The 24,743-nt window shown below is 48.3% G+C and overlaps 1 protein-coding gene across 4 annotated transcripts in view; it reads right to left on the minus strand.

Moving 5' to 3' along the window:
- Positions 1-24,743, minus strand: part of STAB1 (stabilin 1) — a 116,163-nt gene that overhangs the window by 41,478 nt on the left and 49,942 nt on the right. For all 4 annotated transcript variants that reach the window (XM_075939384.1, XM_075939383.1, XM_075939381.1 and 1 more), the window contains 16 exons: positions 23,178-23,289; positions 22,259-22,439; positions 21,887-21,980; positions 20,568-20,726; positions 15,416-15,511; positions 14,839-14,934; positions 13,906-13,953; positions 12,685-12,815; positions 10,791-10,902; positions 10,515-10,592; positions 9,866-9,967; positions 9,023-9,130; positions 8,257-8,385; positions 6,981-7,109; positions 5,502-5,558; positions 3,751-3,846 (listed from right to left, as the gene is read on the minus strand). In XM_075939384.1, coding sequence (XP_075795499.1) covers positions 3,751-3,846; positions 5,502-5,558; positions 6,981-7,109; positions 8,257-8,385; positions 9,023-9,130; positions 9,866-9,967; positions 10,515-10,592; positions 10,791-10,902; positions 12,685-12,815; positions 13,906-13,953; positions 14,839-14,934; positions 15,416-15,511; positions 20,568-20,726; positions 21,887-21,980; positions 22,259-22,439; positions 23,178-23,289 — 1,728 coding nt within the window. The remainder of the gene's footprint in view (positions 1-3,750; positions 3,847-5,501; positions 5,559-6,980; positions 7,110-8,256; positions 8,386-9,022; positions 9,131-9,865; positions 9,968-10,514; positions 10,593-10,790; positions 10,903-12,684; positions 12,816-13,905; positions 13,954-14,838; positions 14,935-15,415; positions 15,512-20,567; positions 20,727-21,886; positions 21,981-22,258; positions 22,440-23,177; positions 23,290-24,743) is intronic.

A 24,743-nucleotide genomic window follows, 5' to 3' on the forward strand; every position in this document is an offset into this window, starting at 1 on the left:
TTGAGAAAGGACAACAGGAGGGAGTAAGGCATCTCAAAGGGTGGAAAATGCTCCCCTATCAAAAGTCACCTCGCTTTGGTCCACGTATTGGATTATCCCTTTTCTTGTTTGATCATTGCTGATTATTTGCTGCTAGAATGCTGTTAGCATTCTTTCATACGTCTGTATTAATTGGTGCTGCTAAGTTTATTAAAGATTGTGGTGAGTTGACAAGAGCATCTCAAGTAACTCTGTCTTGACACAAAAATAAATCGGTTTAGTCTTTATGCTCCAAAACGCCATGTCAACGCCTTCCATTTGAGTCTAGACCCGGCCTTAACCCCACTGCTCCACCACCCCGTCTCAGATAGACGGTTCCCAGCCAGAGCCTGCTTCCTGAACCCCCTGTCTCAGCCCTGCACCTCCTCCTGCACCCAACCTCCTGCCCCAGAAGTTAGTCTCCCTTCACCCAAACTCTTCAGAGTTTGTACCTTCAAACCCCTCCTGGGCCCCCAGCCCCCACCGTGGGCTAAGCCCCTTCCACATTCTGAACCCCTTGGTCCAAGACCAGAGCCTGCACCCCAACCTGGGGAAAGTGAGCGATGAGGAGGAAGAAAGGGGATGGAGTGAGCAGGGCCTCAGAGAAAGGGCAGGAAGGGTATTTGGGTTCGAGGTAGATCGTACATTGCCCTTAAATTGAAAAAGTGACCTAGTGGTTAAAATGGTTGGAGACCACTAGTCTAAAGGAAGCATTGCATATCAGGAGAGACTCGAGTTACCATTTAGCAATTGGATAGGACAAGAAATTATACAACTGAAAATAAAATATTCCTTCTATCAACGTACTTCCACCAATGTCACTGAAATGTCAGCATTCTGGGATGGGGGGAGAAGTTCAAATGAGGAAAAATAAATTTAATTCTAGCAAAACCGTAGCGCTGCTGGCAGCTAGAAACAACACGTTAAGAGGCCTGGTAACAACAGTAAACTGGAAGACAGCCACAGAAGCTGTAACTGGGAATTTATCCAAAAGCCAAGCTCTGCGCTCACTCAGAAGAAGTCAGGCTGTACTGGGGACACATCCTGGAAGGTGCATAGACCCAGATGAAAACATTGTCATGCTAGAAGGTATTAATGGCTGCCATAGGCACCCACTCCATAGCTATGTCTATACTGGTGGGTTCTTGTGCAAGAACATCTTGTGCAAGGTTCTTGTGCAAGAGCTCTTGCACAAGCACATGTCCACATGGCCATGTGCTTTTGCGCAAGAGCATCCATGGCAGTGTGGGTGCTCTCTTGCGCAAGAAAGCTCTGATGGCCATTTTAGCGATAGGGCTTTCTTGCGCAAGAAACTCCTGCCCCGCGTCTACACTGCCCTCTTGTGCAAGAGCTCTTGTGCAAGAGAGCTTACACTTGTTAGAAAAGAGCATAGCTCTTGCGCAAGAAGCCTTCTCTTCCCACGCTTTACTGTAAATCTTCTTGTGCAAGAGCAGGCGGGCCGTGTGGACGCTCTGCTGGTTCTTGCGCAAGAATAGCCGGTTTTGCGCAAGAACCCGCCAGTGTAGACATAGCCCATGGGTGCTCTGGGGCTGGAGCAGTGACCAGAAAAAATTAGGGGGTGCTGAGCACCCACCAGCAGCCTGTGCCCCCCTCCCTCCTGCACCTTTCACCCACTAGTGGCTCCACCAACACCTCCCCCACTGTCTCAGTGCTTCCAGAGCTCCGCACACAGCTGATTTGTGGTGTTTCTGGGAGGATGGGGAAGAAGCAGGGACAAAGCATGCTGGGGGGGGGGGGATGCAGCAGGGGGAGGATGCGCACCCCTCAGTGAAAGAGGAAGTCGGCACCTGTGATGAGGCCGTCTCGCAGACGTGTGATCTACAGATAATCAGAGACCTGATTGGAGGGGATGGATGTGCTACTCTAAAAGGGAGCAATGAAACAGCCCTTTCTATCGAGATACCTGGGAACAATAAGAGGCTACTGCCCAAGGCTCTGGGTGTAATGCTGATGTGCTCTGAGGGATTTCCCTGGAATTGGTTGCAAATGCAGGGGCTGGAGGATGGTTTGCAGAGCTGTGGGAGTATTGCTATGTCCACACTACAGCCAGATCAATGCTCTGGCAACTGGCGCTTCTGGGGTCAATTTAGCAGTTCTAGTGAAGACCCCACTGGATCTGCTAATCGACCCCAGATCACTGGCTGAGACAAGGAAGGCAAGCCAATAAGAGGGTCAGATGGGAGAGAGCCAGTCGATGGGAGATGGAATAACTGCCCAACGCTTACTACATTTAAAATGGTGCAGCAGGGGGAGGTCCCGGACCCAGAAGAAGCTGGGACTCAAATGGGCTGCCTGCCCACCTGGCTGGGACCCCCCCAGACAGGGGCTGCTGTTAGAGCAGCCTCTGCCCATGGCAGGCCCAGGTTCACTGCACAGGTTGCTCTGTGGGATGCGCTGTGAACCCCCTCTGCTCCCCCCCCAATAGAGGCAGCACCATGTGGGGTGGGGCAGGCAGCACCGCGGAGATGGTGCTGGGGAGAACCAGCTTTTAAGCCAGCTCCCCGTAGCACCAGCTCCTCCTCCCCCCTTGCTGCCTCTGATACAAGGGGGAGGGAAATGCGAGTCATCAACTAGACTAACCAACAAGCCTAGGTTCATCAGTTAGTTGCCTATTCGCTTACATCCCTACTGAGCACCCACTAACTTTTCCCCGTGAATGCTGCAGCCCTGGAGCACCCACAGAGTTGGCACTTATGAGGCTAATGGGCCATCATCCAGGACAAGGTGAAAAGACATGAGCATCCTGCAGACCTCCTGTCCCTGACTCATGGATGCTGTGATACTACGGAGTCAGGTGACCCAGTCCTCTGATACTAACCATCATCTTGGACTACTGACCTCTTCCCACTGGCAGGGGTGAGTCAAACAAGGGATTCCTGCCTTACAGAAATCATATACAAGGTGGGAGAGGAAAACAATCAAGGTATTCAATTTGCTTCTCCTCTGCCTCCCCACCCAAAGAGGTACTTGAAAACACCTGGAAACAAAAGGTCTGCAGCTGGCAAGCTTAGTTATTCTGTTTTGTATTATTTTCTTAGTAATCTGCTTTGTTCTGTTTGCTACCTCATTAGCCACTTAAAATACACTTTTATAGTTAACTTGTTTCTTGCTTGTAATAGAACCCAGTTCATGTCATTTGTAACAGGGGCGGGGTGAGAAGTTGTGCATGCCTTCCTTCATACTGAGGGAGGAGACTACTTTCCTGGAATGTGGGGTTTGCACCCCAAGGGGGTTGGACATCTGGGGACTGTGGCAAATCCCTGAAGCTGAGCCCTCCTAGAACTGATCTCAGGAGCTGTACTGTCTGTACTTGGGTGTGGCCCTACATGTGTGTTTGCTGGAGGAGGCTTAAGAGTCTGACTCAGCAATACAGGGTTAAAGGGTGCCCAGGTTGACAGAAAAGGCAGGCTCGTTGATATCTCAGCACATCAGGTGACAGCCCAAAGAATCCAACCCATCATAGATTCCTTCAATTTCTACCCCCCAACTGGAACATTCACATTGACTAATCTCCAAAAGGGGCAGCACATAAAAATTTAGAAAAACTTACAAAACCCCCCACATAGAAAACTGTCAAATGTGCAGAAATGTAAGTTGTTGGTTTTTTCCCCCCCAGGACCCACTTACAGAGCCCCTATTAATATGAAAACACCAGATTTGTCCTTCCCAATCATGTCAAAATTGGGAAGGTACATGACATTTTTAACTTACTAAGGAAACTTTAACGCAGGTGAAAAAACAGCCAACTTCTTTGGATTGTCCAGATTTAAACATACAGTGTGGCTCCTTCCTCTTGTCTGAGGTTTCCTGCAGATCCAATTAAACAAATTATAAGCAAACAGCACATCACAGGAGGCATCTCTCAGAGCCAGCCCGCGCACTGGTGAAAGAGAAGACCACCACCGTTCATCCTGTGTATAAGAATGGCAATAAGGACCAAACTATGTCAAAGCATGACAAAGCAGCATCACAGGCCCTGATGGGTATAACTCCAGGGGATTGATAATCTTCCCTTTTATTTGCCATAAAACCAACATGTCTGCCTGCAAAGGGGAACGTGCCTTGTGCGCGTGTCGGTGTGTAGCACCACCAGCAGGATTAGCTCGATTATTTTACTAACATTCCTGAGTCTTTGAAAAATAACATGGCAAAGGAGAGAGGCAAGCGAGCCCAACGGTGTGACGCGCTGAGGCTGGAAAAACATCCATCGTTTCCCAGAACTGTTTTTAACTAGCAGCAGGGTTGGAAAAGCAAGAGCTCTGAGGCCAAATCCTGCTCACTGTTACTAGTGCGAGATGGGCCGTGAAGTCAAGGAAGGTTCCGCTGGGTTCTACAGAGCAGCATTTGGGCCTAGGTGATACTGCGTCACGTGCTGTGATTCAGAGGGCCAGCACAAGGAATATTCACCACTTTAGGCCTCCAAACAAGGCCGAAATGAGACTTAATTGCGCCTAAGCCCCGTGCTTGGCCCTCTGTACAGCTGTATATCCCCCCTCAGGCTGGTTACACCGAAACACATTCTCTGTCCATAACTCTTTCCAGGTGCATGCTGGGTATGGAACCACAGAACACCAGAATCCCATCCCCCGCCCCCGAATCCAGCCCTGGCCCCATGCGTGTCAGGCAAGGCCTCAGGGTGCACCCCACAAGTGGAGTGGACAGTTGAAATGGTTGCACTGGGATTGCTTCAGACAAAGGAGGAGGGGAAGCCATTCTGGGATGGACGTGTGGAGATGAAAGTGAAGTGGGGAAATCTTTATACAGTTCTTCTCTGAGCCATTGAAGACAAATGTATTTGCAGTGCATCTGCCTCTCTCCTCCACCTCTAAATTCTGCCCCCCTCGCTTCCTGCCCCTCCCGCCAACAAATGGAGGTAACAGTCTCAGGCTCTCCACCTGCCTCTACTTGGCCTTTGGTCCTTCCCTCTTCACACAGCAGCTTTGGGCTCTATTCTGACTTCGCTGCCACTATGTCTTTAGGTTTAAAACCATCACTGCAACATCTGAGCCAAACTGCCACTGGGGCTCATCTCCCCTCTGTGCCCAGGAGCTGAGAATCTCCCCGAACGGCCTCTTCCCTGGCCCGGGGCCTCACAGCAACCCAGCTAAAGAAACCAACTGGCAGAGCCATGGGGACCAGCTGGCTCCCTACAGGGCAGAGGGGATCAGAGTGACAGGGACCGTGCTGGATGGGGTCCCCACTCTAGGCTGCAAGCTCCGAAGAGATGCTTCCATGTGAGCCAAATATGGCTGTGGGCCACGCGAGCAGATTCAGCGGCCATAGTCCCCCAGGGGAACCTCAACCACCTGCGGTCACACAGGAAACACCTCTCTCATTTCTTGAATGAGCACAAGGGAAGAATGAGCCACTAGTGGGTCGGCCTCCTGCTTGACATCTCCCACATTCACGGCTGAAAACAGAGCCGCTGCTGTCACTGAACTGCATGCAACCGTCAGACTCACCTCCAGGACCGATCCGGAAGGACACTTGATCCCCCTGTCACACCTAGCGCATTTCAACTAGGGGACAAGAAACAGGACAAGTCACACACGGTCCCTTAGGAACATCCTGCTTGTGCTAGTTATAGTATATATACTCCCGGCAGGCTGTGGAGGGCTATCCATTGCTGGCCCAACGCCTGCCCCCTTCCTGCCATCGCACCACCCCTCTCCACTCTAGTCCAAGGACCCTGTCTTGGGGCTCACTGGCAGGGCTTGGCACAACGCTGCAGCAGTGGTCACGCCCCCCCCCCCACGCTCCCCAGAGCAGCAGGAGCCATGGGGGCAGCAGAGCACAGAGCGCTCCTGCCGCCATGGGGAGTCTAAGGGGATTGATTGCTGCTGCCACGCCCCTCCCAGTGAGCCCCAAAGCCATGTCCTCATGGATGGGAGTTCATGGGGGGGGAGAGGGAGGGGCAATGGCAGGAAGGGGCGGAGCTTGGGGGCAGTGTACCAGGGAGAGAAGGGAGGGCAATGGCAAGAAGGGGCAGAGTTTGGGGGCAGTGTACCGGGGGGAAAAGGTGGGGCAATGGCAGGAAGGGGCGGAGCTTGGGAGCCAGTAACAGACAGGTTGCCGCTGAAAGTACCAGGCCAGATTGCACATTTCTCTGGCCCGTGGACTGGAAGTTTAAGACCCTTGGTATAAAATGTTCATCAAATCATGTGGATCCAGCCATTATTCGCTGGCTCTAAACAATGAACTGAGAAAATAACGAGTCAGCCGGCAAAGGCCTCGCTAATATGGGTTTGCTTCATACAATGTCTTTATGGTTGTTTTTAACATGAAACTGTGAATACAACACACGGCTCCCAGAACATAACGGGAAACAAATCCTGTAGCATCTGAGCTGAGCTACCAATGGGACTCATCTCCCCTCTGCACCCAGGAGGAGTTAAGAATCTCCCCGAACAGCCTCTTCTCTGGACGGGAAATGTCATTTCCTAGCTATCACAGTGTATGGAGTTACGCCTCCATGACGTCTGGGAACGTGGCAGTTTATTGAACTATACCTGCGAGTATGGGGCCCGATGCTGAGAGATGCTGGCTTCCCCACATCTCCCCAGAGCATCAGAGTTGCAGGCACTCAGAGGTGAAAGTAATCCAGTAGGGCCTGGAACACCAGGTGGCAAGGAAGTGTCTGGCAAGGTCCAGGTATGATGGGGAAAGGGAGATGAAAGAGCTTGGGGGCACAGGCTGGCAGCAGAGTCACATGGAGGGTCACGTGATTTCCCCACCCCGCTTAACTGGTGTGTTCCTTCCTCATACTGGCAAGAAATTAATTTTACCTTCGCCCTCCACAGGTGCTCAACAGTGAGCATCTGCTCTGTACCGAGGCAGAGCTGAGATTCGCTGCTCCGGGCCATCGTGATGCGACGAGTTCATAAGACTGTCAATCAGAGCGCTCTCTAATGCCGTGACAGTCTTTATAACAAGCTACTTACCCTGTGAACCACCGTGGTATTGGCAGTGCAACGGTTTTTCTGAATCGGAAGGACCTCAGAAACCCCAATCAACATCCCGTTCTTGGTTTCGAAAAATTTCCCATCCAAGCGGACGTTATTTACAAATGTCTGCAAAGAGAGGGAAAAAGCCTGCTTGACAATCGGAAACCATCACAACAACAGAGCCGCCACCCGACTGTAGCCAGCTGCTTTTAGGCTGGACATTTGCTCGTCTACCACTGGGATAGTTGCATCAACTATTGTGCATGCAGACACTCCTCCAGGAAAAACTACAGTGGATTAAGGTAGGCGGAATGTGGTTACCCACAATCTAGATCAAACACAGCACAGGGGTCAGCTCCACAAACTCTCACAAAAAGTGACCTGAATACCTCAGTAGCAAGGGCTGGGGAACTCTCCCCTCATCCAAAAGATGGTCCCATCAGTAGAACCACCTCAAGTGTCCCCGGAAGACATCACATCTCATGCATAATGACCACCCCTTTCTGCAGCCCTTGCTTATACCAGGAAGACCTCCCAACTAAAAATGGAGCAGACCTGAAGCATGCTTGCTTTAGTTTAGTTCTGACAGGCTCATTACCAGAAGGGGTTAATTCAGATAACCGAACACCAAAATGCAGATCTTCCTACTCACATTAGAAAGCTCTCTCCCCTAACAGACTGCCTCTGCTCTGAAGGAGGAGAGCTGACTGATACATCTCCCCCACTAGAAGTTTTTTGAGACTCACGGAGAAGATGGGCGAAGAAGATAACTCCCTGGGAAAACGTTGTGCTATTCAGGATACTAATACTTCGCGCTTCCATTTTGTTTTTCACCCCTAGATCTCAACATGTTCTTGAATCATCTGCAAACGTTGCCACTTGCTGCTTATCCTGTTTTTCCAGATCAATTATTCACACGTTGGACAGCAGCAGTCCCAACAGAGACAGCAGCAGTCCCAACAGAGACCACTATTTACCTCTCTGTTCTGAAAAATGATCATTTATGCCTACCTTTAAAGCAATACTGATCCATGAGAGTCTTTCCTCTTGCCCCATGACAGCTAACTTTGGTTAAGAGCTTTTGGTGAGGGACCTTGTTAAAGGCTTTCTGGAAATCTAAGTACACTATATCCACTGGAACCCCCTTACCTACATGCTTGTTGACTGCCTCAAAGAATTCTAGTAGATTGGTGAGAAAATTATTTCCCTTTGCAGAAACCTTGTTGATTTTTCCCCCAACAAATTTTGCAGCTAAAACTTCCCCCATCCTTACCTGGGTGGAGTTATAAAACTGTAGCCAGTAGGAGAATCCTAACATTGTGGCTTTATGGACTCCACTTTTCAAGTCTGTAGAGGAGAGTTTGTCTCCAAGTACAACATGGTATTGCACCGTGGCATTATCCTGCAACCCAGAACCAGCAGGAAGCAAAACATTTAGCGTATTATTGTTTCACAGCTAAAGGTAAGTAGAGCGTAAAAGGAACAGTAAGTTATCCATAATCCGATGGCTAGCCATTGCCAATAATGAACTAAGTCCATCAACACTGTACAACCGGCTTTGATCAAAAAACCCGAATGGTGTCAGGAAACCTTTCTAAAGCATTGGACATTTACCTGAATCACTAGCACGGTTCATGAGGTCAGAAATTTTTGCTGGATCTGCTTACATGCACATCACATTTTAAATGTGTTTTTTAAGGAGTCCAGATATCGAAAATGGCCAATACTACATAGCAGTGGTCATCAGAAATATGGCCAGGAAAATTCCTTATATGCTGCCCCAGACCCCTTTCCTTTCACCCACCACTCCAGAGACATCTTCCCGCCACGTTTCCTAATGTTAGATGTCTCTCAAACTACAACTCCACCTACCCCCCAATGCCGCCTTTCCCTGCTGTCATTGCCAACTCCTTTCTCCTGGTCACGCTATGCATAATTTTAGGCAAAATTCCTCACTAGGCATGCAGGACTAGAGCCTGATGGTACAATATGGACCCCGTAATTGATAACGACACACGAGCTGTAAACAGAGAACTTACCAGTTCTGTGATGTTGGAAGTATGACAATATTCCCCAATTGAATGGTTTCCTGGGACAAAAATGGTATATTTTTCAGAGGACTCAATGTTTTCAATCAGCTGATATTGCTAAAAGTTGCAAAACAAGGGGAGATTAGTTAGTGAACTAGTTTTATATTAAAAAGTTCATGAGCGAGAAACAAAAAACCCAAAAACCTGATGAAACGTTATTGACTATCAGTTAGGAGGGAGGCTTCAGGCAAGAACTCCAAGAGAAATGCTTTGACAGTGCATAAGATGCATGGCAAGATCCAGAAGAATCATGGGAAACAGCAGCCATCCACCGTGCTGAGGTCTTGCTGGACTTGGATAAGTGACCTTCCTTCCTCATGCTTACAGTGTGTATCTAGAAGTCCCCTGATCTGCAGGATCATCTCTAGTCCCCATCATTTCTAACGCATTCCTATTCCGAGACGTGTACACACACGCATGCGCACACAAAGGGTCTCACAGATCCAGCGTATCACTTTACTTTAAACTGTAGCATCTGAGTAATGACCGTCATACTTCCAAAGAAACTAACCACTTCAAAGAAGCTTTACAGCTAAAATGGGGGGAGGAAGGAGGGTCATTTGATGTGTCTTGTTCTAGTTCTGTGAGGTCTGATTCCCCGTGGAATTACTTGTTCCTTTTATAAGTCTGTCCTGTTCCCAGAATACAGCTTGGGAGCACCACAAAAATCAGGTTGATTTTTCCTTCGTTGGCCATGCGGGTTTAGTCCTACAGTTAGGCTAGTTCAATGGCTTCATAATCAAAAAAGGCTTCTTACAATTAATATGCAATAGAATCCAAACAACTCCTTACCAGTAACGACTCCTTGAACAGACTAAATGAGGGGACCATATCGAGCTGTTGTTGCAGACCAGGGCGGCCTGGTGGGATATCTCCCAAAGGCGGTAACAAAACCTGAGCACAAGACAGACAAAGATGAGCTTGACCACAAGACAGAGGGTGCTTCGGAAAAGCAGCTCTACAATGGAAATAATTACACCTGGTTGTAAAACAAGTTGCCCCGTAACACCTTAGAGACTAACAGAGAGAGAGAGAGAATCATGAGGTTTTGTGGGCAAAACCCGCTTCATTAGATGAATTGGAGTGGAAAAAACAGAACCCAAGATATACACAACAGCAGAAGCACCTGTCAATTGTAGGACCCGTGTCAATGAGGTTCATTAAATGGGCTGGATGTGTCCCATTCGTAGCTTTTGATGTGAAAATGCAATAGTTAGCATGGTTTTGCTCCTAGTCTGGACAGGCCTTCACTCTTTTCTCAAAGAGCCAAGTGTTGGACTTTTCTACACCATTTGATGAGCTCGGAATAGCCAGATCTACTTTTCTCTATATGCTTCCCCTGGGATTCTCTTTGAATCCCCCCACCCCTCCACAAACAGAAAACAACTGAGTGACAGCAATGATAATCTGGCACTTCCAGACATTGTTCTTACCGATTTACCTTATTGATGAGGTAAATGGTGCTGTTAATCGCAGGAATGTCAGCGACTACGACGACTGCATTCTCAATGGCTATAGCCTGAAAAATTAACAAGAGGGATTGTTATAGATTATTGAGTAGGATAAAACAAACCACAATCGGCAGCCCCTCAGACTTACATGATACATCAGGAATTTAATGGCATTGTCCTCCCCATGGCTCTCCCAGCTTGGTATGTCCCTAAACATCTAGTTTAATTTGCTACCAATATACACTCCTTAATTAAAAAGCCCTTACACCACTGCTGTTGGTGATCTCCCATCTGGTCCGTGGATTGAGAGAGGGTAGCTCCTCGCCCTGGTACCCTTTGAGCTGCTCACTGGTGAAGGACCCTTGGAGGAAATGAGCCCTGTGGGTGAAGCACACGTGAAGAGGAACTGATTACGTGCTTTGTAACATGTAAGAGGCCTCTGGAGCTGACTGGCTTATCTTGGCTGCCGTCTGACCACACAGCTGGCTCCCCACACTCCTGGGCCTGGTCTCCTCTCAGTATCCATCAACCCCTTGGCATGGAGACGGCAACTAACAAGCAGCCCTCCCATCACTCCAGCAGATCTGAGAGTCACTTAGCGGTTCCAAGCCTGAGGTGTTTCCAGCATTCAGTGCGTCTGCAACAGGACACAGGTGCTCTCTCACGTTCACTCCTGAAGAGCACCTGCTCCAGATATTGAACCAGTGTATGTGGGAGCTCACATACTCTAGCTCCTCCCCTCCTGGGCCTTGAGCTCTCTACAAAGTCCCTCCGTGAGACGTTTCCTCTAGGGACGGCTGACACGGGGCGACCACAATAAAAGCTAACATCTGCCCCAAATCCAAACGGCTGGCACTGACCCTCCCAGATACACCATGCAGCCCGCAACTGCTACACAGCCCGTGAAGTGAATGTGCGGCCATCGAGTGGCCTTGATAAGCATGTGTGGCCCTTCCCAAACCCCGGTGCAGCTTGTCCGCGCAAGGCCAGTTTGCTCTGGCGCTGTAGAAATTGGCCTACTGGACAAACTGCTGTTTCTACCCTCGTGCCTGGCTACAGCCACATCCAAAAGTTGGCTGGGACCAGATAGGAGGATGCATGAGCTCTGCAGCCACGCTGAGGGAAGCGTGGATAGGAGGGTGCACACTGGGTGGACACAGCCAGTCGCTGCTGCATGGTAAGGAAGGGGCAGGAGGCGGCCAGGATGTGGGGCAGGTGGGGCTCTGATTCTTTCCCAAGCTAGAAAAAACACAGAACACAGTGCACTGGATGAGACCATCGGGGCTACTCTGCTCCAGTTTTGCTGGGGTAGGCGTGAAGGGGGCAGGGAGACTGAGCCCTGCTCATGGTAAGCAGAGGACCTGATGGTCACTCCTCACCTCCAGGTAATGGGTGGCAACAGTGAATCTTAGCAGCCGTTCCTATGGGGCACCATGACTTCCCATTGCTCACCTCACCCCGGAAGAGGACGCCAGATTTCTCCCCTTCTCCAACAGCAGCGGTGGGGGAGCTGCCTTCGATCCCACCCAATTCCCGCTTGCAGCACCGTCTGTGCACAACCATCTCCAGGGCCAGCTCAGTCCCGCTGCCTCTCCCCACAAGTTCGGCGCTTTCTCCATCTCCTCAGTGCTTTAAAAACTCCTCCCACTTTCCACTTGCTACTCAATACTCAGACACAACTCTGACCTTAGCTCTTCCCTCCTGCTCACCGGCCCAGCCAGGTCCATGTTCCCCAGCCAGCACTCACACACCTCCCCTACTTGAGCCCTTTAATTAATCCTCCTTAACCACTTGGGCCCCACCCCCCGTTTCTGTGGGTCACCACATGCTGAGCCTCTCTGAAGAGGTGGGTGAGAGCTGCAAGCTTCATGCTCTTCTCACAACATCTGCATGGGCAAGGGCTCTTTGCAGAAAAAGCAGCATGCAGGAAAGAGTCCCTGTTCCCTCTCCCAGTGGCCCTTGTTTCTGGATCATGGCTGGAAAAAGCACCTGGCCTTTAATAAAACTTCCCCAGATCTCCTAGTCTCTGTTATGTTTTAGCCCCCCCCAATAAACACTTCTGCTGGGTGTTGTATCTTGGCTAGGTTATTACCCTGCAATGGTTTTCTATTGGCATGGAGCTGACAGGGAAGGAACGCCGTGGGAACCGTCCGATGGTACCTGACTAAAAATGGCAGCGTGTACGGCTTCAGCCAGAAATCTTGTTCAGCCTGGCTCAGGTTTTTGATGGCGGCTTCCGAGGGCACCAGAACAGTGACGTTGGCTCCTGCTGGGATGCTGAAGAGGGACTTCTGTGGTCCAGAGCAAAGAGAGGCACAAATACCACAAGTCAGTGCGACATGGACAGGGCAGTACACACACGTATTGCTGTGATTCCACTCCCACCGCACGTGAGATGACTATGCGGGACTAACAAATACACGCCGTTGTAAGCAGCGCCTCAGTTGTGTTTGGGATATAAGCAGTGACAGGAGACAGACAATGCCGTGGAAATTTCTCTCTCAGAAGCCTAACCTCAATTTACTGAGTGCTGAACCTAGGAAATTGACAACTTCAAGGAACAACCCCCTTGAATAAGCACGGCAGAGAGAAAGTTCTTAATATGTTTTATACTGCCAGTCCCTTTAGTCAAAATCTTTAGTCAAAACCCGTTCTCATCATCTTGAAAAGCGGAGCATATTCACCTGATTTAGTAAATCCCTTCCAACACCTGAGGCCAGATTTAGACTAAGGACCAAACCGGACTTGGCAAATGCAGGTGTAACTGGCAGAATTACTCCTGTTGGTGTTTTCTGTCTGTCTACCTTTCACCCAAAGCAATCAGCGACTTTACAACAGCCACGAGGCAGCAGCAATATATGGTATGAAGGTCTTATGATCTTCCAGAACGAGAAGCATGGCCCACGAAAGATGCCACACCAGCCAACGGGTCTCAGTTACAGCCTCTAGAGCATGTGTCCTGGTGTATGCCGCCTCGTGACACACCACTCACATGTATACAATAAGATCCCGTTGAGAGCATGAGAGGGTACATGCCTATTCCTCCCTAATCTTTCACACGGTGCTATTGAAAGCACAGCTAAATGCAATCAATCTCTCCATTTAGTACAAATCTGCCATACAAGTCACAACTCATCTGAAACTCTAAAATGCATTGGAATTTTAAAACCCCAGTCATTACTGGAGCTAAATAGGGCGCAATTTTTTGGTTCAAGTACTGTTTATTAGTAATGTTCAGCTTGACTTGCTTAATTTTTTATAACACATGTAAAGGGAATCTTTGCCTCGTAAGAAATTTAAAAACAGCATCTTTGATTTATTTTTGGTTAATTTATATTTCACAAATATACTTTTAATTGCTTCAGGCAGCATTTTTTTTACCTTAATCCACTCATAGAAGCCTGCAAAGAGGGAATTCCTGGCCAGCTCCTTCCAACAGAGAAAGCAACATCAAGATTAGTACAAGTTCAGAGCTTGCAGTGGGGAACGAAGCAAAGGAGGGAAGGGTGGTTCTGTGAGCCTGGTTATTTCAAGTCTTCTTCAAACCCAGCAAACTTGGCGGAGTCAAGCGCTTCCCTGTCACCACAGAACTTTCAGAAGCCACATGTCACTCACAAAAGGGCGTTTCAGAGTCAGAGAGCTGGGTCTACATGCTTGAGGTTTTAAAACATGTTCAACAGCCAATTATATCAATTTTCAAACATAAGGTGGACAAGGACCTTGGGAGCCTAGGGGTTCTTCGCCTCTGAAGCAGGAGAGGGGGAAAGTATGTTCTCTGTGTAGACTTGTCCTGTTTTTAATTGCTGTCAGACTTTTCACTTTGTATGTAAGTGTACTGGAGACTTACACGGGTTCCAGGGAAATGTAACTATTTGGATGGACAAGCAGAGGGTGGCATGCTAGCTGGTCTCCTATAGTAAATCAAACTAACAATACAACGGGGATCAAATTGCTCTCCTTCCCTTTCCTCCAATTCATGGACACAACACAAACAGTTAACCCGTTAAGCATTATGTTTAACCAGTTAACTGCTTAACCGTGATCCCATGGACAGGGGGGCTGCTTCAGCCCAGTCGGCCCACCAGTTAACTGGTAAGCATCACCCAGTAAAGGGGATGCTACTGGTTAACCGGTTACATCCCTAGTGCGGACGTTTCAAACTGGACAGTTCAATACATCAGTCAGGATGGAAAATCAGCAGAGGATTCAAACCATCAGCTGTTGTCACCTGCAGATTTTAGTATCAACCGGTTCAGCTACTGCATACACTTTTTCCTTTGAATTAAAAGAGAATAATGGGCGTTTCCTCCCTACCTTTAATACATCCCCGTAACACGTAAGTCCATCGCCCACGTAACCGGGAGTGCAAACACAGGACCGCTCCCCTCCACCAAGAGGCTCGCATACAGCCTGTGAGGACAAGAAAAGCAAGGGTTACTGTGAAGTAAAACAGACAGAGCACTGCTCAGTGTTAGCCACTCAGAAAGCCTGGGGCAACTGTGGGAACTGCGCTCCAGTCCCCCAGATTCTAGGATAAGGCCTTCATAGCAATGCCACCCTTCCCCCCCCCCCCCCCCCACGGTCCCCTCTGCTCAAAGAGTGTATTTTCACTGTACACCTAAGAATCCCTCCTCCCCCCCCACACCTTCTCGCACAGCCTCGTAAGACACGGGAGCGTGAACAAACACGATAAACGAATGGCCACAGCATCGTTACGCTTCATCACAGGTAGATGTGATCATTGCACAGCACAGGCGGGCCCGCTGGGCCAGGATATCGGCGGGTGAATATCAACATAGCTCCCCTGCATGCACTGGTGCGACAGCGAAATACGTCCCCCGTGGGCCTGGCCCGGCCTTCCCTCCATGAAGAGAGCTCCCCAGGCACTCACCAAGTCGTGGCAGCCCCCGTTGTCCAGCTTGCAGGGGTCGATTGGGTCGCAGTTGTAGCCGTCCCCAGCATAGCCCCGCTTGCACATACACTTGCTCTGAAAGGACAAGAGAGGGAGGAGCTGCACACCTCACGCCGTTCCTCTCTCTCGAGGAGCCCGAGTCCTGGTCTGCTTTTAAATTGATTTTCCTCTCAGCATTGTCCACAGTCCCTGGGGAGTCAGACGCTGAACTATTTCCTGGCCAGGATGTTTCCCTCTGTGATGGCGAACATGCTGGTTTGTTAGCGTAGGGTTACTCATGACTAGAGAGCACTCCGGCATGCGCTAGTTTGTTATTGTAGGGTCTCAGTGTGATACACTGTACCTCAAAGTAGCACCGCATCATGCCCATATTCACCATTGCTACACGGTGGAGGCATTTCATACAAAGCATTGCCTTGCCTGCCGAAAATCACTGTCCTCCTTGTCCATGTAGTTTTGCTGTCTGGTTGTTATTGAAATAGGTTGAGAGTTTGGGGGATGCCCACTGCTAGATCTCCAGTGAGCCGCCTCCAAACAGATGCTAAGCAACCACCCCACGCCACTGACCAGCAGGGGAATTACACAGAAGAGATTCTCACCTCAGAACCGACACCAGGCAACGAGACTTGGTCAACACTAGGACTCAGTTACCTAAGCACCACATGATGGGGGATGGTTTCCCTCAGATTCAGCAAGGCCCACCAGGACATGTCGGGGCCAGTATCTTTCATGGGACATTGGGAGTAGAAAACCAGGGACAGTGACATCATGAAACCATCTCTCGTCACCCTGTCTACGCTGATGAAGGCCGAGGAGACACAGGCTTGGAACTGAGGAGACTGGCCCCCGGCTGACAAGGGAATATAACTTGTGTATTAAGAACTGTCACTCGTCTGCAGCATCTAGTGTGGTGAGAAAAGCTGCTGGATTCAAATCTTGCTTTGTCTGATAAAATGTTAGAAGTCAGGCGGCCCTTTTACTTGTATTTCTTAGGCAAAACAGGGAGCCAATTTTGTCGTACCACTTACAATCATTTACTCTTTCAGTCGGAACTACACTTATTTTACTGCTATATATTTACCAGTCATTTTGTCTACAGGGCTTGGGGAATCCACTCAGAATACAAAGACCGGTGCACGTCCCCCATCCTTGAAATGGGGAACTAATTAACGAGCTTGCATTGTCCCAGAGAAGGCCCTGAGCAGCATCAAAGGCTGTATATTTCTGGGGTGGAAGGCCATGGGAGATTTGCTGGTGGCTTAGAGAGCATCCATGCAACATGATGCTGGTGGCTGAATGCTCCTAGGCCCTGGAGAGTTTCCTGGTTGTTTCTAGTACAGCATCGCCTGAGACAGACCAAGCTGGAAAGAGTTAAGGAGGCAGAGAGGTCCCACCGTTCCAGCTTGGACCATGAGGATCCTGTTAGACTCCAGAATGCTGATTTACTGACTCCCCCCCTCCTCCCCTGCTTTTCCATTAAAGAGAAATTAAAAGAATACCAAGGATTGTGCAATAGTGATAGAAATGTAGCCGTGTTAGTCTGGTGTAGCTGAAACAAAATACAGGACTATGTAGCACTTTAAAGACTAACAAGATGGTTTATTAGATGATGAGCTTTCGTGGGCCAGACCCACTTCCTCAGATCAAATAGTGGAAGAAAATAGTCTCAGCCATATACATCAAAGGATACAATTTAAAAAAATGAACACATATGAAAAGGACAAATCACATTTCAGAACAGAAGGGGGATGCAGGGGGGGGGGGAAAGGAAGGTGAATGCCTGTGAGTTAATGATATTAGAGGTGGGGAAGGGTAGATGTCTGTGAGTTAATAGTATTAGAGGTGATAATTGGGGAAACTATCTTTGTAATGGATAAGGTAGTTGGGGACTTTGTTCAGCCCCCCACGGAGAGTGTCGAATTTTAGCATGAATGCCAGTTCAGAGGATTCCCTTTCAAGTGCAGATTTGAATGTCTTCTGAAGTAGGATGCAGGTGAGTAGGTCATTGAGACAGTGTCCTTTCTGGTTGAAATGGCAAGCAACTGTTTTTTCTTTGTGATCCTGTCTAATATCTGTTTTGTGGGCAGTGATCCTTTGGCAAAGTGTCTGAGACGTTTGTCCAATGTACATAGCAGACGGACACTTTCAGCACATGATAGCATAGATTATATTTCTGGAGGCGCAGGAATATGTGTTCTTGATCTTATAACTCACTTGGGTAGGCCCAATAATGGTATCAGCAGAGTGAATATGTGGACAAAGCTGGCAATGGGGTTTGTTGCAAGGGAAAGTACCAGGGTTGGTATTAGTGTGGTATGAGACTGACATTATTCGCAAACAACAACAAGCAACACACAATCACAGCCACGCTGAACAACATGCCGTCCAGCATCTCAAAAACAACCTGGACATTATAATCAAACCAGCTGACAAAGGTGGTGCTGTGGTCATTATGAATAAGGCCGACTATAACCAAGAGGCAACCAGACAACTCTCCAACTCCACATTTTACAAACCTCTCTTCTCTGATCCTACCTCGGAATACCAAAAGAAATTACTCTGTCTCCTTAAAAGCCTCCCTACAGCTACTCGGGAACAAATCCACACAAAAACACCTTCTGACCCCCGAACAGGATTTTTCTATCTGCTTCCCAAGATCCATAAACCTGGACACCCCGGACGCCCCATCATCTCTGGTATTGGCACGCTCACTACTGGTCTATCCAGCTATGTAGATTCTCTCCTCAAACCCTACGCAACCAACACCCCCAGCTATCTCCGAGACACTACTGACTTCCTAAGAAAACTACAAAACATTGATAACCTCCCTAATAACACCATCCTTGCCACCATGGATGTAGAAGCACTATACACCAATATCCCACATGAAGACGGATTACATGCAATTAGAAACACTATCCCAGAGGACACCACTGCCAACCTGATAGCAGACCTATGTAACTTTGTTCTCACCCACAATTATTTCCAGTTTGAGAACAACGTATACCTCCAGATCAGCGGCACAGCCATGGGTACACGCATGGCCTCACAGTATGTTAACATCTTTATGGCTGACCTAGAACAACGTTTCCTCAATTCCTGTCCCCTTTTAACCCTTCTCTACTTACGCTACATCGATGACATCTTTATGATCTGGACGCATGGCCAAGAAACACTGGAGACATTCCACAGAGATTTCAACAACCTACACCCCACCACTAACCTCAGCCTGGACCATTCCACACGAGAGATCCATTTCCTGGACACCACAGTACAAATCAACAATGGAAAATTAGACACCACCCTCTACAGAAAACCCACTGACTCATACAGTTACCTACATGCTTCCAGCTCCCATCCAGCACACACCATACGATCCATTATCTATAGTCAAGCCCTTCGATACAACCTCATCTGCTCTAATCCCACTGACAGAGACCAGAAACTTCAGGATCTCTACCAAGCATTTATAAACCTCAACTACCCACCTGGAGAAATAAAAAAGCAAATTGAAAGAGCCAAACAAATACCTAGAAACCATCTACTACAAGACAGACCCAAGAAAACCAACAATAGAACACCACTTGTCATCACCTACAGCTTCCAACTTAAACCTGTCCAACACATTATCAATAAATTACAGCCTATACTGGCACAGGACACTAAACTCCAAGAAGCTCTGGGAGACAGACCCATAGTCTCCTATAGACAACCACCTAACCTCAAGATGATTCTTACCAACAACCACAGGACATACCACACTGATACCAACCCTGGTACTTTCCCTTGCAACAAACCCCATTGCCAGCTTTGTCCACATATTCACTCGGCTGATACCATTATTGGGCCTAACCAAGTGAGTTATAAGATCAAGAACACATATTCCTGCGCCTCAAGAAATATAATCTATGCTATCATGTGCTGAAAGTGTCCGTCTGCTATGTACATTGGACAAATGTCTCAGACACTTCGCCAAAGGATCAATGCCCACAAAACAGACATTAGACAGGATCACAAAGAAAAAACAGTTGCTTGCCATTTCAACCAGAAAGGACACTGTCTCAATGACCTACTCACCTGCATCCTACTTCAGAAGACATTCAAATCTGCACTTGAAGGGGAATCCTCTGAACTGGCATTCATGCTACAATTCGACACTCTCCGCGGGGGGCTGAACAAAGACCCCAGACACCTTACCCATTACAAAGATAGCTTCCCCAATTATCACCTCTAATACTATTAACTCACAGACATCTACCCTTCCCCACCTCTAATATCATTAACTCACAGGCATTCACCTTCCTCCCCCCCCCCCCCCCGCATCCCCCTTCTGTTCTGAAATGTGATTTGTCCTTTTCATATGTGTTCATTTTTTTAATTGTATCCTTTGGTATATATTGCTGAGACTATTTTCTTCCACTATTTGATCTGAGGAAGTGGGTCTGGCCCACGAAAGCTCATCATCTAATAAACCATCTTGTTAGTCTTTAAAGTGCTACATAGTCCTGTATTTTGTTCAAGGATTGTGCAGACAGCGGAGAGAAAAATACAGGCCAAATTCTGCACCTTCCTACCTTGAAGATGATTTGACGGGTAGGAAATTGCCCACATGGATGGCAGCTTTAACTGTTGTGGCTACTTGATACATTTACTCTATATTTTAGTGCTCCCCAAACTTGCTTCCTCCACACAACAAGCATCAGTTGTTTGAAACCAGAAATTAGAGGCTGCAGGAACTCAGCACTCCCTTTGGCAGTGTATCCGCCACAGGATGGATTTGAACCGGGGAGCTTAGTGTAGGAGTGCTACAGCTTGAGCTATAAAGCCAACTGGCTCTCAGCTCAGGCTGTAGAGCGCCCTCATTCTCGTCGCTCGCTGTAAGTGGTCTAAGTGCCACTGCATGGGACAGTGACCCATGCGAGGTACGTGGATCCATGAAGCTGGGCTGATGCTTTGGGAGAATGAGCGACTCCCATAACACCCTGGACTAGCTGAGTGTGGAAAGAATTGCTAGAGAGGCGTCCAAGGGGAGCACTTGCACCCCACGGTAGCTATTGACCAGAGCCCTTGCTAGTCAAAGATTTCTTAGGCTTTTACTGGTTACTAGCTCTCCAGTTAATGCTGAATATACCTGTCCAGGGCCAACAACGCTGCAGTCTGCATTGATGTGGCAGCCACCTCTGCTCTCCAGCACACAATTGTCTATAGCAACACAGGCTTTTCCGTCCCCGGTCCAGCCCTTGTTACACTGACAGGTAGCAGTACCAGGGCCCGTACTGGTACATATGGCCTGTGGGTGAGGGGAGAAAAGTCAATTCAACTCTAATGAAATCAAATTAAAATAAAACTGTTGAGGATGGGAAACCTTCCCAGGAAGTAATATAACAAACTGGCTCATTCACATTTTAACAGTATCCCCCAGTTGGGTAGAATCAGAACAGCTCAGCTGTGTGTCATAGGCCCCGCACTGCTAACAGAGATTCGCCTTGGGCTCAAGTGGTAGGAGACAATCCCTGCTGTTGCTGCCCTGTCCTTGTCTAGTAACTGAACCACAGATAGAGGTTGGGGAGTCTGTAAAAGCTGAGTCAGGCAGCAGTGGTCACATAGTTAAGTTCCACGGGATCCAAATTCAGTCCCACTGACGATGACCCGGCCACAGGGCAGCATGATACCTAGAACTGAAAAATCCTGGGAGACCATAGATGTGTAACAGCATCACCATACTATCCGGCTGCTACGCAGAACTATTCATCAGCAGATTTCAAAAATAATAATAATGAGTCCCTGTAACAGGTGAATGGATATTGGAATACTACTATCACCCGTTCTGGTACCACCCATTACAATAGCAGCTGACTGGTTCCCAGCACAGGGCACAATGAACTTGGTTTTCAACATAATTCTGATAAAAAACAACTGGAAGAGAGGCAGAGGGACTTAAGGGATTTTTCTAAAACTATCCTAATACGTTGAATTCCTTCTGCAGCTCACCAGTTTCACTCCTACCCTTCACCAGCAGTGTTCCCTGTAAGCTGAGTGCTTGGGCAGCCGTCCAGGAGAGATTCAGATGCCGCTCAGCTGATTAGCAGAGTACCCACAGTATGTCTCTGTTGGTGGTGCACATCTACACCTGCTTCGGTGCATGTAACAAAATGTATTGTGTGTGTGGGTGGAAAAAATTGAGGGAACATTGCCCCACTGAAGTTTCTAAACCAGGATTACATTTTGCTCTATTGTAGCACTGGCCACCCACAGGCATCACAAACACTAATACAGCACGGCTCACATCTCCACCGGCGATAGGAGCTGTTTAACACCATGCGACGGAAGTGGAAATCGAGGCATAAGCAGGATAAACAACATGCCCAAAGCCTTGCGAGTCAGTGGCAGATCTGAGTCCTGGAACCCTGCTGTCACCAGTTGCTAATATTTCCTCTGATACCCACTCACGTTTTCTGAGCAGCCTCCCCGTTCTGGTTTCCTACACAGATCAATGGGCAGGCAGGAAAACCCATCTCCTTCGTAGCCATCAGTACAGATGCACCTTGAATACCAAGCACAGAGAGACGTGAATTCCCAAGCATCGAGGCAGGGGGCATCTGCTAGCACTTTCCCATTAAAGGGCTGCTCCCCTTTAACCCGGTGAGCATGTGGCTGGATGCTTTGATGTCCCGCGGCACAGATGGCTGCACCACATACACACCCGCAAACACACAGAGCTAGCGACGTCGGCTTTATGTTACTGGACCCTCCCTGTGCAAGTTGCTGTACCAACACGCGCAGACCTTGCCCAGCGCGCACGCCCGCCATGCACATAACCACCTGGTGGTGTTGTTGAGGCTGCAGATTGCGTGCCGGTGACAATACTGAGAGACCGTCGGGCCACAGCTCCGAGAGATCGTGTCACAGAATTCCCCTGTGTAGCCAGCCTGGCACGTACGGGGCTGGCACACACCCCCGCTGCCTGGTCTGTTATCACAAATCCCATGGACGCAGCCGCAATCTGTCAAAGGCATGGAGAAGAATCAGCTGGTGAGCTCCTGCCGAGATGGCCCCTTTCTGAGGGCCAGATTTCTCTGACCATCTCGCCTCAGAGCACGTGGCCGCCAGGTTCTGTCTCGATTCTTAGCCGTCCCCTGGGAGACATTCCTGCTTTTCCTGAAAATATGCCTTTAATGGAGCACATCCTCAGCTGGCATAAATCAGCGTCGCTCCATTGATTTCAAGGCCGCCACACTAATTCATGCCAAGCAAAGAGGGGGCAAGATGGTCTCATTAAGAGTCAAGGTAGGTGGGGCCTTTGCACTAATGGAAATGGATATTCAAAGCCGTCTTACTCAGAGTCCTCAGGGTTACACCTTACCCGGGGCTGGTAAGCAAGGATGACAACATTTTATCGTCACTGGATGTCACACCCACAGAGCGCTTTGAGAGGGGAAAGCTTTGGTTATTCCCTCCTGATGGAGGAGGAGCCAGACCCCTCCAAGCACTGCTGGAGGGGAGCCAAAAGGTGGCTCTGAATTCTTCAGCGGAGCTCATCTCTATCTGCCTTACGTTGAGCTGGGCTTTGTCTACTTGCTCCAGTATGAAATGACCCACGAAGGGCCTACCTTGAGAAGCCAGCCCACAAAGCGTCCTGGTAGGAGCCATTCCAGACTTCCACTCCCCCACCCTTTTTGCTCAGTTTATTGCCTAGAATTTCATGCAAGCCAGGAGAGTCGTTTCTTGAGGAATTACAGACCTTCATCGCAGTTCTCCCCATGCTTGTTCGGGTTTGAGCAGATGTGGCAGGCTATTCCTTTGAAACCCTCAAAGCAGAGACAGTGGCCGTTTCCTCGAATACCATCACTACACTGGAAGGAAAGCAAAAAGAAAACTGAAGTGAGCACGGAGGAGGGAAAACACATTAACGTCTAGTAAGGGAAATTTCACAGGTTCTAGAAAAGCATGCGGGACTGTGAACCATTTTAGGAGCAAGAAAACACACACACACACACACACACACACACACACACACACACACACACACACACACACACACACCAAAACTACCCTGGTGACAAGATGCAAATAAGCATCTGGTGTGAATTAGTGACCAATGAAAATTAAAATGGAAATTCAATTGAGAGAGCAGCTGAAAGTTCAGATGTTTATCTCAATCTCCTGGAGTTGCAAATGGGCTGGAAATCTCACGTGGACACTCCCGTGTAATTTTTTGGAGCTTCTGCTTTTGGTCCCAGCTGCAGGCAGCAAGCACATGCAAAGTGCAAGAGAAAAACAGACCCAACTTTTTCAAATATCAGAAAAGAGCCAGCTCGAGTTTTGGAAGAAGTTCCAAGTTTACTTCTATTTTACGTCAATCAGGTGTCCTGTGTCCAGTAGGAAAGAGACAAGTGTGTAGTGATGACATGAGTTACTTCCCGTATATCAGAATAAAAACAAACCAACAAAAAAACTGGTAGCGGTAACAAGATTCTGCATAGTAGTCCGTTCCAAAAGAACAAGTGCCAAATGCTGAGTAATATTTTGTATGGGAGCCCCAAACAGAGTTATCATGACAGAAAACAAAGACAAAGACCATTTGGAATTGCAGCAGATGAACACAGTGTTTTTCCTAAGGGATTTGGCCCGGAGTGTTATTTTGTTTAGAAGAATCAGCCCTGAACGTATATTAATCCATAAAATTAATCAATGCTTTTTGCATTATAGAGAAGAGTTTTCCCTGCCTATTGGATGTCACACTGTGATATCGGTTATGAACAAAGATTTTCACTTTGTTATTGTGAAAAAAAAGATGCTCAATGAATGAAACATTAGCGAGATTTGAAAGCACAACAGCCTGGAAATGATAAGTTTACTTCCAACAGCAACCATAACATGCCTTGCAAATACAACCAGTTGAAGCTCTCTGGTCCAGCAACATCTGTGGTCTGGCATGGTTTAATTATCCGGATGTCCACTTATCATGAGCTTCAGGGGGGAGCCGAGTTAGTCTGTACAGGATAAACTTAAAAAACAACAAATAGTCTGGTAACACTTTAAAGACTAGCAAACCATGAAAATGGTATCATGAGTTTTTGTGGGCACGGCCCACTTCTTCAGATGTTCGGTGTTCTTCAGAACACTCTGGTCATCTGAAGAAGAGGGCTGTGCCCACAAAAGCTTATACCACCATCTACATGGTTTGTTAGTCTTTAAAGTGCTACCAAACTATTTGTTGTTCTTTAAGTTTACACTTATCATGAGTGTGGCCAAGTTTCCCGTGGTCCATAAAGTTCGTTTACAGCCACCAGTCCTGGCTCTCAGT

Source organism: Pelodiscus sinensis, chromosome 11 (genome assembly GCF_049634645.1).
Source record: "Pelodiscus sinensis isolate JC-2024 chromosome 11, ASM4963464v1, whole genome shotgun sequence".
Taxonomy (NCBI): domain Eukaryota; kingdom Metazoa; phylum Chordata; order Testudines; family Trionychidae; genus Pelodiscus; species Pelodiscus sinensis.